Genomic DNA, 14,968 nt, shown 5'->3' on the forward strand with positions numbered 1-14,968 from the left:
ACAGCACATGAAATAATAAATTATTTTGCTTTTATCAATTTATTGATTTTATTTATTTATTTATTAATATATTTTTTGCAAAACGCAAAGCGCGCATTCTTGTCATTTGTCTGTAAAATGATTTTTTTTAATTCAGTTCATTGTACATTCAAATTATTAGGAATCGATCGACCACTGCAAAGTTATTTTTGATTTAATAGAATTTAGATTACAACATTACGTTGTTTGTCATAATACAAACAAGTTACAAGTTACAAAAGAGATAAGAGTGACGCACTTGACCTTATGATCATCAAATAATTTTGTAATTATTTTGTTGAGAAATGTTGAACGGGATTTCCGTATCACAATGTAACATATATTCGTTTATTACAAATTTATAGAATAACGTTGAAGTTATTGTTATTTATGCAATTATTTCGAATAATCTATCGAAATACTGGAAATTATCAAATATCTGTCAAATTGAAAAATTAAAAAATGGCAATAGTATAAAAAAACGAAAATTGTACAAGCATTAGAATGCAAAGATCTATATTATTTCTATCGCGCGCGTTATTTGTATATTACAATATAATAATGATGTAAACGTCCTCATCGAGACTGTTTAAATCGCTTGCTGAAAGGCCATCGGGTCATTGCGCGAGCGATATACAAGTTATTATAGATTAACTCCCGAAGAACGAGAGATCAAGTTTTTCGTTGCGTAAAACGTAATTGGTGAGTAAGATATCGTTAGTCATCGTTGTGTTGCCGTTGTGCCGAGAACGAATCACGCTGACCACCTGTAGCATCCCACATTTCATTCACAAGTACAATCATCGCATTATTCAGAAAAGCCGCCGGCGATTTCTCATTACTGACGCCTGTAAACAATAAACGCCTGTAACGAATAATTAACAGTTAGTGTTTACGGAGATTACAAATTGGAACAAGGTGAGTGACGAGGAAAGACGGTTTTGCTTGAAATTATTAAATTTGGAAATTACAAATGTCGATATTTTAATAATTCTGAATAAATCACTCTCGTGATCAGAAAGCACATTGAATATTTATAGATGACACAGTGCACAGTTCTTGTAATCGGCGGTGGTGGTAGAGAACATGCCATTTGTTGGAAGTTATCTCAGTCGCCATGTGTAAGTTAAAAAATCAACAATGAATAGCAACATAATGGACAGAGATTAATAGTTTACATTCTATTTGATGTAGGTAAAAGAGATCTTGGTTGCTCCTGGAAACACCGGCATCAAAGAAGTGAATAAAGTGCAATTAGTTGATTTGAACGTCAAGAATACTAAGGTATACATATATAATGTCAGTCTATAATTTTTTCTTGGATCAGTTATGTGATATTGATTACATTATTTTTTCTGTAGGAAGTTTCCAAATGGAGCAAGAACAATAACATTGATTTAGTAGTGGTGGGACCAGAAGACCCTTTGGCTCAGGGATTAGCAGATGATCTGAAAGATGTGGGAGTGAAATGTTTTGGTCCTCAGAAGAAAGCAGCTCAGATTGAAGCCAATAAAGATTGGGCAAAACAATTTATGGACAGAAATCATATTCCTACTGCTAGATGGCAAGGTTTTACTTCCGCTATAGATGCAAAGAACTTTATCAAAAAGTAAGGAATTTCTTCTTGAGGAAAATGATCCCAGCAAACGAGAAATAGATTGAAATGAATTGAAATTAATTCAGATTTTCAGAAATATTGATTCACAAATGTTAAAATGAATGCTTTTCAATCCTGAATGCATTTTTATCCATTTATAAGAATTGTATGGAACATATCTCTATGTCTTTCAATCTAAAAATAATATTAGCTTTTTCTGTGCACACACACACACACACACACACACACACACACACACACACACACACACACACACACACAAACAACAACATTATGAATACTGTTCAATTCAAAATTTTGAATAGGAAATGCAGTTTTTTAATTCAATTGTATCCAATTGAATCCAATTGAATCTAAAAAAGTATTCACTATTTAAAATACGCATTCGGATAGAAAAAAATTTCAATCCATTTCAATCCATTCTCATTTATTAGGATATGAAAACTTATATATATACTTTCCTTTATCATAGTGCTCCATTCAAGGCACTTGTGATAAAAGCCTCAGGTTTAGCAGCCGGTAAAGGTGTAGTAGTGGCAAAAGATCAACAGGAAGCTTGTTATGCAATAGACGAAATGTTAAATGATAAAAAATTTGGAGTTGCTGGCGAAACTGTAGTTGTCGAGGAACTTTTGGAGGGTGAAGAAGTATCCGTACTTGCATTTACAGATGGTAAACAAGATTATGTTTATATATGAATAGTTTTTAACAGAAAATAAATTTTAAATTTGGCATTTAGGTAAGACTCTCGTACCCATGATGCCTGCACAAGACCATAAAAGAATCTTTAATGGAGATTTTGGTCCAAACACTGGTGGAATGGGAGCGTATTGTCCATGTCCATTGTTAAGTGAAGTAGAATACGAAGAGGTGAAAATAAATATTCTTCAGAAAGCTGTCGATGGACTTAGAAAGGAGAACATTCCATTTGTAGGTTTGTAATTTTCTATTGACAATGAATGATGTTAAATTATGAGTATATATTATTTATATGAAACTTGTAGGAGTACTATATGCCGGTTTAATGCTGACTGAAGATGGCCCGAAAGTCTTAGAGTTCAATTGCAGATTCGGCGATCCCGAGACTGAAGTAATATTACCGCTGTTGGCATCGGACCTGTTTACAATTATGAAGGTACAATTGATTAAACTTACTCAGCAAACCAGAATGGATTGAAATGAATTGAAATTTTTTTCTATCTGAATGCGTATTTTAAATAGCGAATACTTTTTTTTGGATTTAATTGAATTTAATTGGATTTAATTGGATTCAATTGAAAAACTGCATTTCCTATTCAAAATTTTGAATTGAACAGTATTCACAATGTGTACACAGAAAAAGCTAATATTATTTTTAGATTTAAAGGCATAGAGATATGCTCTATGCAATTCCTATAAATAAAAATGCATTCAGGATTGAAAAGCATTTTAACATTCATGAATCAATATTTCTGAAAATCTGAATCCATTTGAATTCAATTGATTCTTATTCTAGATAAGAGATATTCATATAGAAAACAAAGATTTTATTTCTGCGATATACAATATGATATGTGTGTTTGATATATTTGATATGATTATACAGGCTTGTTGCGATGGAACTTTAAGCTCGTCTCTTGTTTCTTGGCGTGAAAATGTATCCGCTGTGGGTGTGATTTTAGCATCTCGCGGTTATCCAGCATCTTCATCCAAAGGTCAAGTTATAACAGGCACTGATGAAGTGATACGTAAACAGGATTACTTTGTCTTTCACAGCGGCACGACTGTTTCATCAGAAGGCGAATTAGTAACTAACGGTAAAAAGCAGCACGGTAAAGGATATCTAAACAAATGCCCAAGTATCTAACTATAATGGCCTTTTATAGGCGGAAGAGTTCTTATCACTGTCAGTATCGCGCCAACCTTGGCAATGGCAGCAGCTAGAGCTACCCAAGCTGCTGAATATATATCATTCGATGGGAAGCAATTTAGAACAGACATCGCGCATAAAGGGATCGCCAGGTATAATGATTGATTTACAGATCAAGTAATACCTCGCACATGATTAACAATTAAACGTTTCAGATCTATTTTGCAGAGAGGACAGTTAACATATAAAAGTAGTGGCGTAAGTATCGACGCTGGTGATCATCTCGTATCCGCTATTAAGCCAGCTACTTGTTCCACAAAACGCGCTGGTACTATGGGTGCCATAGGCGGATTCGGTGGCCTTTTTGATGTAAAAGCCGCAGGTTACAAAGATCCTATTCTTGTGTCAGGCACTGATGGTGTTGGTACCAAATTGAAGGTGAATATTAAGTTAAAGATTCCCCTGTTAAGATAAAGATTTTCCTGTGCATTCAAAGAAAATTATTAGAGTCAACATGTTCATGGACAATTTTTTTTTTCTTAGATAGCAATCGAATGTAAAAAGCACGATACGGTAGGCATAGACTTAGTAGCTATGTGCGTGAACGATATCCTCGCACACAATGCGGAGCCGCTATTTTTCCTGGATTATTTTGCCTGTGGCAAGCTCGACATTGAAGTAGCTACGAAGGTCATAAATGGGATTACTGAAGGTTGCAAGCAAGCAGGATGTTCCTTGGTAAGGTGTTAATTACATAATTTCATTAAAGAATATTTTTGACTATATTAAATAGAAGGATAAATATTTGTTTCCATATATTTCCAAATATTTATTAAAATAAAAATAGTTTTGTGGTTTCAAAAATAAATCAAATATAAGTAAATTATCTATTATTTCGCAATTAATATACAAATACTGTATATTATGCGGCAATTATAAATATTAAATTATAAAGATGTTTTAAAATAATACATGTAATATATCGCCATATAAATATACTTACGCACTAATAATCGCGGAAGCTTATATAAGCACTTTACTTATATTTTATTCGACAAGATATGAATCAACATTTTTAGATTGGAGGAGAAACTGCTGAGATGCCAGATATGTATCCCGAGGGAGAGTACGATTTAGCGGGCTTTGCAGTAGGTGCAGTCGAAAAAGGCAATTTGCTACCACGTGTGAATGATATTAAGGAAGGTGACGTGATAATCGGTCTTCCATCAAGCGGCGTACATAGCAATGGTTTCAGCTTAGTGCGAAAAGTTTTGAAACTTGCAGATAAGAAATTTTCAGATATTGCACCTTTCTCAAAGAGTAATCGAACGATTGGTATGAAATGTTTTCTAAATTAAGCTCTTTTTAATAATCAAGATAAGACGGATTATAAGAAAAAAATATGAAACTAATGTAATATCACAGGTGAAGAACTATTGGAACCAACTAAGATTTATGTAAAAAGTGTTATTCCTGCCTTGCGGACCAATCTAGTAAGGGGATTCGCGCACATTACTGGCGGAGGTCTTATGGAAAATATTCCTAGAATTTTACCTGAGAATTTAGGCGTAACGTTAGATGCAAAAAAGTGGAATGTTTTGCCAATCTTTAGTTGGTTAGCAGCAATTGGTAGGTATATTGTCTACAGTTTTACATATTTTTAATTTTAAAAGTCGCAAATATATTAAATAATTTACATAAATGTTAATTGACATAATGCTATTTATTATTACATAGGTGGAATTAATAAATACGAGATGTTAAGAACATTTAACTGCGGAATCGGTGCAGTCTTGATATGTTCTGAAAAAGATAGGGTCGAAATTTTGACTAAACTAAAACACGAAGGCCCTATGGTTATCGGAAGCGTTAATACACATTGCAGTAATTATTCTTGCTATAAATATAATTAACAAAATTAATTAATTAAATTATTTATTTGTGTTAATTACGTTATATAGATCGACAAGCTAGGGTGCACATAGAGAACTTTGAAAAAGTTTTCGAGCCCGAAATGAAACAATATGTTCCCAATTTGGTTGCAACACTGAGTAAGCCTCTTAAAAGAGTAGGCGTTCTGATATCAGGTAGTGGCACAAATCTCCAGTCGTTAATTAACGCTACTCAAGATCCATCTCAACACATTGGAGCGGAAATAGTCCTAGTGATTTCCAATAAGCCCGGCGTTGAAGGATTGAAACGTGCTGAGAGAGCTGGCATTAAGACAGTGGTACGTTAATAAAAGTCCACATAGTTACAAATAGAAAGGTGGATCTGTTTTTTCTATAATTTTCTATAATTTGTTTAATTTATAGGTAATTAAACACACTGATTATCCAAGCCGCGAAACTTTCGATGCAGCCATGAATGTAGAACTTCACGCTGCCGGAGTGGAAATAGTATGCTTGGCTGGCTTTATGCGAATTCTTTCACAACAATTTGTAAAACATTGGAAAGGAGCTTTGTTAAATATTCATCCGTCATTGTTGCCATCTTTCAAGGGTGCCAGCGCACATAAGGATGTTTTAGCAGCGCGTGTGCGTGTTTCGGGTTGCACTGTGCATTTTGTTGAAGTAAGTCAAAAAGATTGAATTTTTTTGTTGAATTAGACTAAATGAGAAGATAATTATAGCATCTTTAGATCTTTACTCAATCATTAATCATTATTACAATCTTCTTCCTTTTATCAATTAGGTTGACATAGATTCGGGAGCTATTGTTGAGCAAGAAGTGGTGCTCGTGTTCCCAGATGATACTGAGAAAATTTTGCAAGAACGCGTAAAGACAGCGGAGCATCTAGCTTATCCTCGTGCCTTAAAACATCTAGCGACTGGTCGTATAAAATTGAAAGAAGACGGCACTCTTCATTGGAATTAATTAGAGATCACATGTACATATATACACAACGGGTTTATAAAATATAGAAGTTATTTTTTGTACTATTATATCTTAAGCTCATTATTTATATATTTACAAATAAGTTTACAATATCATATCTTTTCTGTTTATCTAGTAATTTTTTTATTAAACAAGTCGCTTATAAGATTAAGTAAGTCTTGAGATATACTCACTTTCGAGTTTTCATGACTAGTATCTGCATATTTTTTGATATTTTTAGAGGGCGGTATTGATAACGTTTTCTCGGCGAGCTTATCCAATTTAACATGGAGCATTTGTTTCTGGAGTATAGGAACTAGCAAGTTGTACTTATCAATTTTATTATTTATCTGTCTTGTTGTAATCTTGAATTTTTTCAACTTATCATTCCATATTAATTCATCTTTTGGAGTTAATGGGAGCTCGCTGACATCATTACGTGCTTCTAACAACTTCTTTTTCAATTCCTCAGTTTCTTCTCTAATTTCCTTTGATAATTGTATCCATTCTGGAGTAAAGCCATTGTCTATCAGTATCTGCAATCGTGATCAACATAAACAAATTAAATTATGTTCAAATTCATTGAAACTAATATCTTATACTTCTATATCTGATACAATTTACCTGATTCAATTTATGGGTCACAAAATCAACGTATGGATTCCTAGTGTTTGTAGCCTTCAATGGCTTTCCCATTCCAGGTAAATCGCTGAATTCACCCTTGTTCATTGCCTCCTGAATCAAATCTTCCACCAAACGATCCATGCCATAACGGGTTTTAATATCTTTAGCTTTTTGTTTATCCATACCGATTAATGTATTACGCTCTTCAGCCTGCAGTTTCTTCAATCTGTGTTCCATTACGTTATCAACTGCCTTTTGGGCCCTTTCTATTGTGTGTAGCCTTTGCCTTTTGCTTGGAGTGCCAATTCCCACATTGAAAGTCAAATAATGACGATGCTGTGGTGCTGTGTGCTAAAAATAAAGACAATTAAAATCAAAACGTAAAAGATATGAGAAGCTTATTCTTTTTAGCTAAACTTCTCGCATTTTTCTTCTTTTTCTTTTTATGTTAAAAAAAAGAAGAAATAAACTGTGAAGTTCAGCTAAAAAATCTCAAATATACTTACCTTAATATCAAATTCTTCCACTTCCAATGTCTCTTCATCTTTCTGAGCATTCCTGATTTTCCGAATCTCTCTATAGGCACTTTCAATCTACATTGAATAATTATACAATGAAACAGATCTACTTTACTTATTTGTCTCAAAGAACAGTATACTATCGCGATACATTACCTCGGAAAATCTAATAGCATCAGCTTCTGGCGTTCCACTATCTGGATGAAATCGTTTCGCAAGATGAACAAACGTCAATCTTAGGGTCTCGTCCTCACAATTCTCTGCAACTCCTAACGTTTCATACAGTTTCTATCAAATATGATTTAAATTATTTCATTAGTACAAGTTATATATATTAAATAGGGATTATATGATATTCAATATTATACCTTTGCAGTTTGCTTAGCATTAAATCGATGCACGAATCTCTTGGATAAGATCAATTCTGCGGATGACACGTGCGAAAAATAAGCTCCCGGCTTGATACACAGCCAATTTAAAGATAACATGATCTTTCAACGTGATATTGTTCGTTGAACAATATCACGTTGTAATTTCTATATTGCTGCTCATTACATAATTATCGCGAAATTATTTCATTATGTACGCAAAATTATCCTTGTCTGTCATGACTGTCATACGCATCGAATGTCATTGAACGTCACACAAAAGTGAAGAATCGCGCCAAATTTAAATCCGCATACGTTGATTGGTTAAACATAAACAATAATTGGCTTTACTTCTCGATTATTAGAGATCAAGAGTGTAGTTTCTACACTTACAGCACTTCACAGTGCTGATGTTCATTTAGCTAGAGCTCTGCAAGTGGGCAGAGTGGGCTGGAATTCGCATCACTGATTGTCAGTTATTATTCGCATTTAAAATGTCAGCCACGACAAAATGAGGTTATATCTTGTTTTTATTACGATTATCTGCCTTCTGTGGGATCAAAACGAACGTTTAGTGCTTGCAAACAAAAGTACCGAGCCTCAGCTGGAGTATAGACCTGATGGTCCACTGGTGATGTGTAAATTCTTGTGAGTATTCAAGTGGACATTTTCCTAATGTTTCAACGAAATAAATATTGACTATTTCTTAACGAAATAATAATAATACAATGAGTTTTTCTTGTAGACCTAAGGAATTTGTAGAATGCGAGGATCCAGTTGATCACAAGGGAAACAAAACTGCCAAGGAGGAGACAGGCTTTGGTTGTGTCAAGGTATGACACAGCTGTGAGTTTTTCAACAAGGAGATAATGGTACTTTCCTGCAATATACACAGTCAACACTATGTATTCATAATCGGTTCTTATATTTAAGATTGTCTTAAGATAGTCTTAAGATGTCATGGACCAATCGTAAGAGAAGTCATATTAATATCTGAAAACATTATTTAAGACAGTCTTAAAATAAGAACTAAGTATGAATATCAGCCATAATGTACAATTTTGTGCTTCTTGACTATAATACATGTCAACACAATTGTATTGTTATTTTATATCATTTCAGAAATATTAAATTTTTATATTTCATTACTACTTATATTTCTAGGAGTGATACTCTGATAAGAGGTTTTAAGATTATATTCGGATATATTCAAACAAATTATGAGATTTTTTCTTTATTTTACTTTGGCAATAATATAAAAAAGTTAAGCAATGTTACAGCTACAAATCGACACTGTGTATTACTGTGTCACATAATGTATGACTGTGTTTTATGAAAAGCATCCAGCATGTAACAATGAATCATTTCATTTTTCTGTAATATTAGTAAACAACAAGGATGTAATGATTCACTATTATTATTATTACTGTTATACTATTATTATTGTTATACTATGTCATCTGTGTTTCTTGCTGGAAAATACTCTCTATTACTATGTCCTTGTTGAAAAACATCCTGAGTAATCAAATTTTTTTGTTTTTTTTTGGATAATTTATAAAATTTAAATAAGACAAAGAAATTCATAGAAAATGACAAAAAAATATTTCCTTTCATAACTGCAGCTGTAAGAAATTTAGATACAAATTATTTACGATTAATAAATTAACAGTTTGGAGGATCTCGTTATGAAGATGTAGAGAAGACTAAGGTATCCTGTACAGTACTGCCAGATATTGAGTGTTTTGGACCAAGGACATTCTTTCGCGAAGGAATACCATGTATAAAGTACAGTGGCCAATACTTTGCAACAACTCTCCTGTATAGTATTCTGTTGGGTTTTCTCGGTATGGATCGATTTTGTCTCGGACAAACTGGAACAGCAGTAGGCAAACTATTAACATTAGGTGGCATGGGTGTGTGGTGGATAGTTGATGTTATTTTGTTGGTAACAAACTCTTTGCAACCTGAAGACGGCAGTAATTGGAATCCATATGTATAGCATTTCAAGAAACCAGGGATCACTTTTGTACATAACTTAGTTTATAATTTGCAAGATAATGTGCGATTTCTTGCGAGAAAGGTCAAGTTATTAGACGTCTAGGTTGTTCAATCCCTGACCGTCATCTCCTATCTCACTTTTATAAAATTTATTAGAAAATTTTAATTAAGTGGAGAAATATAAACTAAAGCGAATAATTTAATATTCTCATTTAGGGAATTTATTTCACACATATTTAAATTATAATTATGATTATTTTATATTTAAATATTATAATTACAATTGTAAATAAATTATTGCAGTAAAGATTAATTTATGTAAAGTATATTGCGAATCCTCTTTAATGTAAGAATAAATATGTGTTAATTTGTATAAAAATAAATTATAGAGGTTATGAGTTTAGACAAAAAAAGGATTATAATTAGTTTACATACACAATTGTTTATAATTCATAATCGTCAGGATGGTACAATTCACTAAGCAATCTATATACATAAGATGGCGCATTTCCACCTCTGAAAAAAAAGAACAAAGACATTTATTGTTGCTCGAGATTTTAACAATTTTAATTTGTATAATAATCTTAATAAATCTTACGTATTCGAAATGAATAATGTAACAAGTTCAGGTGGAACGTAATCGAACACAGGATTGTAAGCATGTATTCGTTCTAGTAATGGTGCGTTGGCACTATCGATTACGCCATTCATTGGTGAAACGTGACAGTTAAAACCATTTTGTTTGCCCGAGCAATGATAAAGGGGCGCCAGTTTGTAGAGAGGCAGCAAAACCATTACTGGGACAGAATAATGTTTGGCGGCTTGCGCGACAGTGTGTGCGCCCGAGATCGCTCGAAGTCCACCATTTGCCATGACTGTGTGAGTGCCAATGATGACTTTGTTGACTCGGGACATCATCGCAAAGATCGCTACATCTGATATCAGTGTGGTCTTGATCTTTGCCTTAGCCAAATTCACTGCCATTTCATGACCCTGCAATTCATTCACAGATTTTTGTCTTTTTCTGCATTCTCCTCTGTTTAATTTCGAGTTTGTCCTTCAAGACAGATGTATAATTACGCTTAGAGACGGTCCACCTTCAGCTACTATAACATCAAAGGCCCTGGTAGCAGCAGCTTTTTTGAAAAATTCCTCTACTAATTTCGACTTGCCGATGGTCATTATAATTTCATTCGAGTGTATATGCTCGGATGCTTGTCGTGTGATGTTTTCTGAGCTGGGGACATTAAATTTGTTCAAAAGACTATTAAGAAATGTATTTCAAAAGGCTGTTATGAAATTATATCATAAAATGATACAAGCCAATACATAGGAGTAAAAAGAAATAGTAAACATTGAAATTAGACTAAAAATTTCTAATAATAAGTGCTTTTCATTTGATAACAAGTTGAAATAACTCGTTCTGCTTTTGTTATCATTGAATGTCAGTGTTATCATGAAAGATAGAACGTTGCTTATGCTGACTTTTGTTACTAATGGGAAGCACTCATTGTTGCATTATATCATAGAAATTGCATTATTTTTAGATTTATTTTTTTTTCAGCTTTGTATATCATTTAGCTTTCTTAATTTTTTTCTTTCTATATTAGAAAGGAAAGAAAGATAGAATACAAGAAGTTCAGCTGAAAAGAACAGATGAAATATGATACAGATGTGATTGTACTTACCATGTTTCTAATTCCGTTTCAAATTCATTAATGTGTTCGATGAGAGAGGCCTTGAGAGAAGGTACCGAAACATTGAAATCTATCTGTTGGTTATCCTCAGCAGTAAGAATTTTGTGCAAGGATTCCTGGGGATACGTCTCATCTGTCTTACTCTTCAATTCCGAAGTATATTCTTCCCTAATGATCTGCAATATTTTTCTTACCATATTTCCGATACATGCTTCAAGAGGAAGCGTTTTAATGAGGTACTTTCCATTTTGCACAATAATATCCATTAAATCTCTAGAAAATTAAGCCTAAAATTAATAATGTAAGTTGCAAAAATTAATGAAAAGTATTTTCTGTTTTGGCAAAATGAACATGTGTTACAACAAATAATACAACAGCTTTAAATAATAATTCATACTTTGCTGTATTCCAGTGTGTATTATTGATAATTTCCTTAAGCACGGAGATAGTAGCCACCACGATATTATGAGTGCCCTTAATTTCTCTGCAAAATATAGCATATTCAAATTTATTTTTTTTCCCCATTTTCTTGAAAATTGAGTGAAAATTATCTTACTCATAGTGAATGCTGTCTGTCAACTTCAGCACACTTTCATTAATTTTCTCTTTTGAATTCATGTCAATCATTTTGCTGGCGTTCAAATATATAATTACATGCACTACAAAGTATCTTTCTATGTATTTCAGAAATTCTTGAAACTGCTTTCGTTCATACGTGATGTGATTCTAATTTCCACGTCTGTGGCCTAGTAAACCAATGTAAACTAGGCCTGTGTCACAAGTAGCAAGCTTGTGTGACAGCCAATCTGATTCATCAATATTGCACATGCGCAGTTCGACTTTCCATTAACCCTTTGAAACATACATTTTCCTTTATGTAGAATTCAGTTTACGTTGAAATTTGTTACTGGGAGAGGGGGGGTGGGGGGAATTCGGGATTGCTGCTTTTATTACTAACTTTTTGCTTTTCGATCCGCCATCTTGGACTCACCATTTTGAGTTTTGAAAATCTAAGTCCAGATTCGTAATCAGCGATTCCGAAAATTCCCGAATATTCAGTTTCATTCTGATCAAGTAACTTTTTGCTTTTCGGTCCGCCATCTTAGATTCGTCATTTGAAATGTCGAAAATCTGAGGTCAGATTCGTCAGCGACCTAAAAAACTTACTGGACACTATTTTACATCCCCAGAACTAATTTTTTAACTTTTTATCCGCCATATTGGATTTACCATTTTGAATTTTGAAAATTCAAAATTTGAGGCCAGATTTGTAATCAGATCCCAAAAATCCCCTAATACCCAGTTTCGATCTAATCAAATAACTTTTTGCTTTCAACATGAATTTTTTCTGAAAAAAATACATTATTTTTTACACTTATTTATTAGTATAAATAATGAAACAAAAAATTAATGGAAAACATACATTTCTCTGCACTTACGAATATCTTATCGAAGTAAAACCAAAAATTTACAACAAAATTAAATTTTAATTACTTGATAAATGCAAAAAATGGATTACAAAGAGATGAGAGAATCTGGATCGTGCTTGAAAGAGTTAACTAACGTAATTTTAGCAGTTTAGTGTTCACTGTATCCGAATATACGGTATTGCAAAAACTCCTGAATCGCAGCATATACAATGGCAAAAATCTAATTCAGCGAGAAAATAAGCATTGTGTGTCACCGAGTTTAGATCCTGCGCATAATGGAGGAATAGGAACAGGAATAAAGATAGCCACAATAGAAGGAATAAGGAATAACGATTTCAATCCATCAAAAATCGTATATTCCGGTGTGTCCAATATCTGATAGGTTGAAATCTTTATTCCTAATTCCTTATTCCTTCTATTGTAACTGCACTCTAAATATTAAGATTTGAACTTATCAGAAACTATATATTTCGATGTAATTGCTATCTAGTAGATTGAAATCTTAATATTTATTCCTGTTTCTAATATTTATTCTATTGTGCGCAGATCTTTAAGATCTAAATACAACAAATCGTTATCGCAACAGCGATAATGATAGAAATAGTATTAACGATAAAGATAGAAAACAGAGGAATCCAACATATGAAAATGAAGAGATCTATTTTCTGTAGCTGAACTGTAGAGTACAGTTCAGTTTGGAACTTAAAGTGAGATAGATATATAATATATTTATCGAAAGCGAAAAAGAGAGTTTTAGAACAGTCTAATGCAGGAACAGAAAACAGATCACATATGTCAATGCACACATAGGCTAGACATAATAAGAATAGATTATGAAGTTCGATACGTGAAGGACTAAGTAGAAAGGATGGATCAAAGGATCCGTACAACGGACGCGTAGCTTTTTCTTTCTGATAAGGAAAGAGGGGGGAAGGGGGAAGTAAATTGTGAAAAAAAAAGAAAGTGGAGAGATAGTTGAGTGTTAGGTTATAGAAACAGTGATATGTTCGAACAGAGAAAGAAAGCTACACAGCATCTGTTTTCTGTCCTTTTTTACTTAATCTTCATACCAAGTATCAAAGTAAAGGACACGCTCGATTTATTCTTATTATGTCTATGATCGTCATCCCTGTTGCTTTCGCATTGTGTTTAGACCTTAAGAATTTCAACCTATCAGAAATCATGTATTGTGGAATACACAATTTCTGATAAGTTAAAATTCTTATTCTCTGTTCCCTATTCTCTATTGTTTTCATTGTGCGCAGCCCCTTATAGAATGAATTAATGAAAGCACGTGTAGTTCAGCTCAGTGGCTGGTCTGGCTGGAAGTGCATTGCGTTCTGTTCTATGCATGATGCACATGATATTTTTACCTTATTGTTGTCATCGAATATTAAAGAAAGATGAAATGATGTATCTTGTACATCATGAGTGAAATCACCGACAAGATGCTATTAAAGACGGCCGATCTTTCTCGTGACTTAAAATTTGAGTGATTAAGTAAGAAACTGATAAATATACTAATTTTAGGATTTATTAATTTCGTAGACATATGCATATAACATGTGTTTAAAACTCAATAATACTCGATTTTTATTTAAAATTATGATTTTTAATGTTATCATAAGTTTGATAATCAATAGATATGATAACTATAAAGAGAGAAACTTGTAATTTTGCAGCAATATATAAGATATAGTACAATAAGTATGCAAATTATTTATGCAACATTTATATAATAAAAGATAATAAATTTAATTATATCGGATCTGAATTTAATCTAACCTAATTTAGGCCGGGTCCGGATATTATGTGTTGCTGTATTATATATTGTTAGCATTAAAAATCCACATGCCATAACGTAAATTATGGAAATAAATTTCCATAATTATATTAAATTATATTTTTAATACTAAGACAGTATATATATATATATATATATGTATATGTATATATACATATATATGTATA

At 32.8% G+C, this 14,968-nt stretch overlaps 4 protein-coding genes across 6 annotated transcripts; 2 read left to right on the plus strand and 2 right to left on the minus strand.

Moving 5' to 3' along the window:
* The first annotated feature begins 652 nt into the window (after positions 1–652).
* Positions 653–6,389, plus strand: LOC108689570 (trifunctional purine biosynthetic protein adenosine-3). Of its 2 annotated transcripts, none has more exons than XM_018196403.1 (17): positions 653–936; positions 1,037–1,139; positions 1,213–1,302; positions 1,380–1,627; positions 2,109–2,308; positions 2,376–2,570; positions 2,641–2,771; positions 3,222–3,432; positions 3,502–3,637; positions 3,701–3,923; positions 4,029–4,223; positions 4,565–4,820; positions 4,911–5,114; positions 5,223–5,369; positions 5,447–5,715; positions 5,801–6,058; positions 6,180–6,389. In XM_018196403.1, exons 2-17 carry the CDS (start codon positions 1,059–1,061, stop codon positions 6,360–6,362), a joined length of 3,027 nt encoding a protein of 1,008 aa, XP_018051892.1. In that variant the 5' UTR covers positions 653–936; positions 1,037–1,058; the 3' UTR covers positions 6,363–6,389. The 2 variants fall into 2 exon arrangements, with proteins under 2 accessions (XP_018051892.1, XP_018051891.1); XM_018196402.1 differs by having other exon boundaries at positions 1,059–1,139.
* On the minus strand, positions 3,917–8,134 carry LOC108689571 (dnaJ homolog subfamily C member 28). Its single transcript, XM_018196404.1, has 6 exons — positions 7,873–8,134; positions 7,661–7,792; positions 7,493–7,579; positions 6,987–7,337; positions 6,557–6,898; positions 3,917–3,947 (listed from the first exon to the last, which is right to left on the minus strand). The coding sequence occupies exons 1-6, from the start codon at positions 7,990–7,992 to the stop codon at positions 3,936–3,938; spliced, it is 1,044 nt and encodes a 347-aa protein (XP_018051893.1). The 5' UTR covers positions 7,993–8,134; the 3' UTR covers positions 3,917–3,935.
* A 194-nt stretch (positions 8,135–8,328) lies between these two features.
* Positions 8,329–9,986, plus strand: LOC108689471 (TM2 domain-containing protein CG11103-like). Its single transcript, XM_018196235.1, has 3 exons — positions 8,329–8,520; positions 8,618–8,705; positions 9,542–9,986. Exons 1-3 carry the CDS (start codon positions 8,384–8,386, stop codon positions 9,869–9,871), a joined length of 555 nt encoding a protein of 184 aa, XP_018051724.1. The 5' UTR covers positions 8,329–8,383; the 3' UTR covers positions 9,872–9,986.
* A 306-nt stretch (positions 9,987–10,292) lies between these two features.
* On the minus strand, positions 10,293–12,308 carry LOC108689441 (translation initiation factor eIF-2B subunit beta). 2 transcript variants are annotated; one of them, XM_018196198.1, is made up of 6 exons: positions 12,124–12,308; positions 11,965–12,051; positions 11,559–11,840; positions 10,951–11,107; positions 10,469–10,863; positions 10,293–10,386 (listed from the first exon to the last, which is right to left on the minus strand). In XM_018196198.1, the coding sequence occupies exons 1-6, from the start codon at positions 12,192–12,194 to the stop codon at positions 10,314–10,316; spliced, it is 1,065 nt and encodes a 354-aa protein (XP_018051687.1). In that variant the 5' UTR covers positions 12,195–12,308; the 3' UTR covers positions 10,293–10,313. The 2 variants fall into 2 exon arrangements, with proteins under 2 accessions (XP_018051687.1, XP_018051688.1); XM_018196199.1 differs by lacking the exon at positions 12,124–12,308 and having other exon boundaries at positions 11,559–11,854; positions 11,965–11,999.
* Positions 12,309–14,968: the final 2,660 nt, after the last annotated feature.

Source organism: Atta colombica, unplaced genomic scaffold (genome assembly GCF_001594045.1).
Source record: "Atta colombica isolate Treedump-2 unplaced genomic scaffold, Acol1.0 scaffold27, whole genome shotgun sequence".
Lineage (NCBI taxonomy): Eukaryota > Metazoa > Arthropoda > Insecta > Hymenoptera > Formicidae > Atta > Atta colombica.

What these genes read in the sequence shown, in the direction of transcription:
- LOC108689570 (XM_018196403.1), top strand. Translation starts at nt 1,059, where the DNA reads ATGACACAGTGCACAGTTCTTGTAATCGGCGGTGGTGGTAGAGAACAT. An exon ending in ACCTGTTTACAATTATGAAG is followed by an intron (nt 2,772 to 3,221) that starts GTACAATTGATT and finishes ATGATTATACAG; the next exon opens with GCTTGTTGCGATGGAACTTT. An exon ending in AAAGAGTAATCGAACGATTG is followed by an intron (nt 4,821 to 4,910) that starts GTATGAAATGTT and finishes GTAATATCACAG; the next exon opens with GTGAAGAACTATTGGAACCA.
- LOC108689471 (XM_018196235.1), top strand. Translation starts at nt 8,384, where the DNA reads ATGAGGTTATATCTTGTTTTTATTACGATTATCTGCCTTCTGTGGGAT. An exon ending in CTGGTGATGTGTAAATTCTT is followed by an intron (nt 8,521 to 8,617) that starts GTGAGTATTCAA and finishes TTTTTCTTGTAG; the next exon opens with ACCTAAGGAATTTGTAGAAT. An exon ending in CAGGCTTTGGTTGTGTCAAG is followed by an intron (nt 8,706 to 9,541) that starts GTATGACACAGC and finishes ATAAATTAACAG; the next exon opens with TTTGGAGGATCTCGTTATGA.
- LOC108689441 (XM_018196198.1), bottom strand. Translation starts at nt 12,194, where the DNA reads ATGATTGACATGAATTCAAAAGAGAAAATTAATGAAAGTGTGCTGAAG. An exon ending in ACACACTGGAATACAGCAAA is followed by an intron (nt 11,841 to 11,964) that starts GTATGAATTATT and finishes TTAATTTTCTAG; the next exon opens with AGATTTAATGGATATTATTG. An exon ending in ACATTATTCATTTCGAATAC is followed by an intron (nt 10,387 to 10,468) that starts GTAAGATTTATT and finishes CTTTTTTTTCAG; the next exon opens with AGGTGGAAATGCGCCATCTT.
- LOC108689571 (XM_018196404.1), bottom strand. Translation starts at nt 7,992, where the DNA reads ATGTTATCTTTAAATTGGCTGTGTATCAAGCCGGGAGCTTATTTTTCG. An exon ending in TGGAAGAATTTGATATTAAG is followed by an intron (nt 7,338 to 7,492) that starts GTAAGTATATTT and finishes CTTTATTTTTAG; the next exon opens with CACACAGCACCACAGCATCG. An exon ending in TGACCCATAAATTGAATCAG is followed by an intron (nt 6,899 to 6,986) that starts GTAAATTGTATC and finishes TCACGATTGCAG; the next exon opens with ATACTGATAGACAATGGCTT.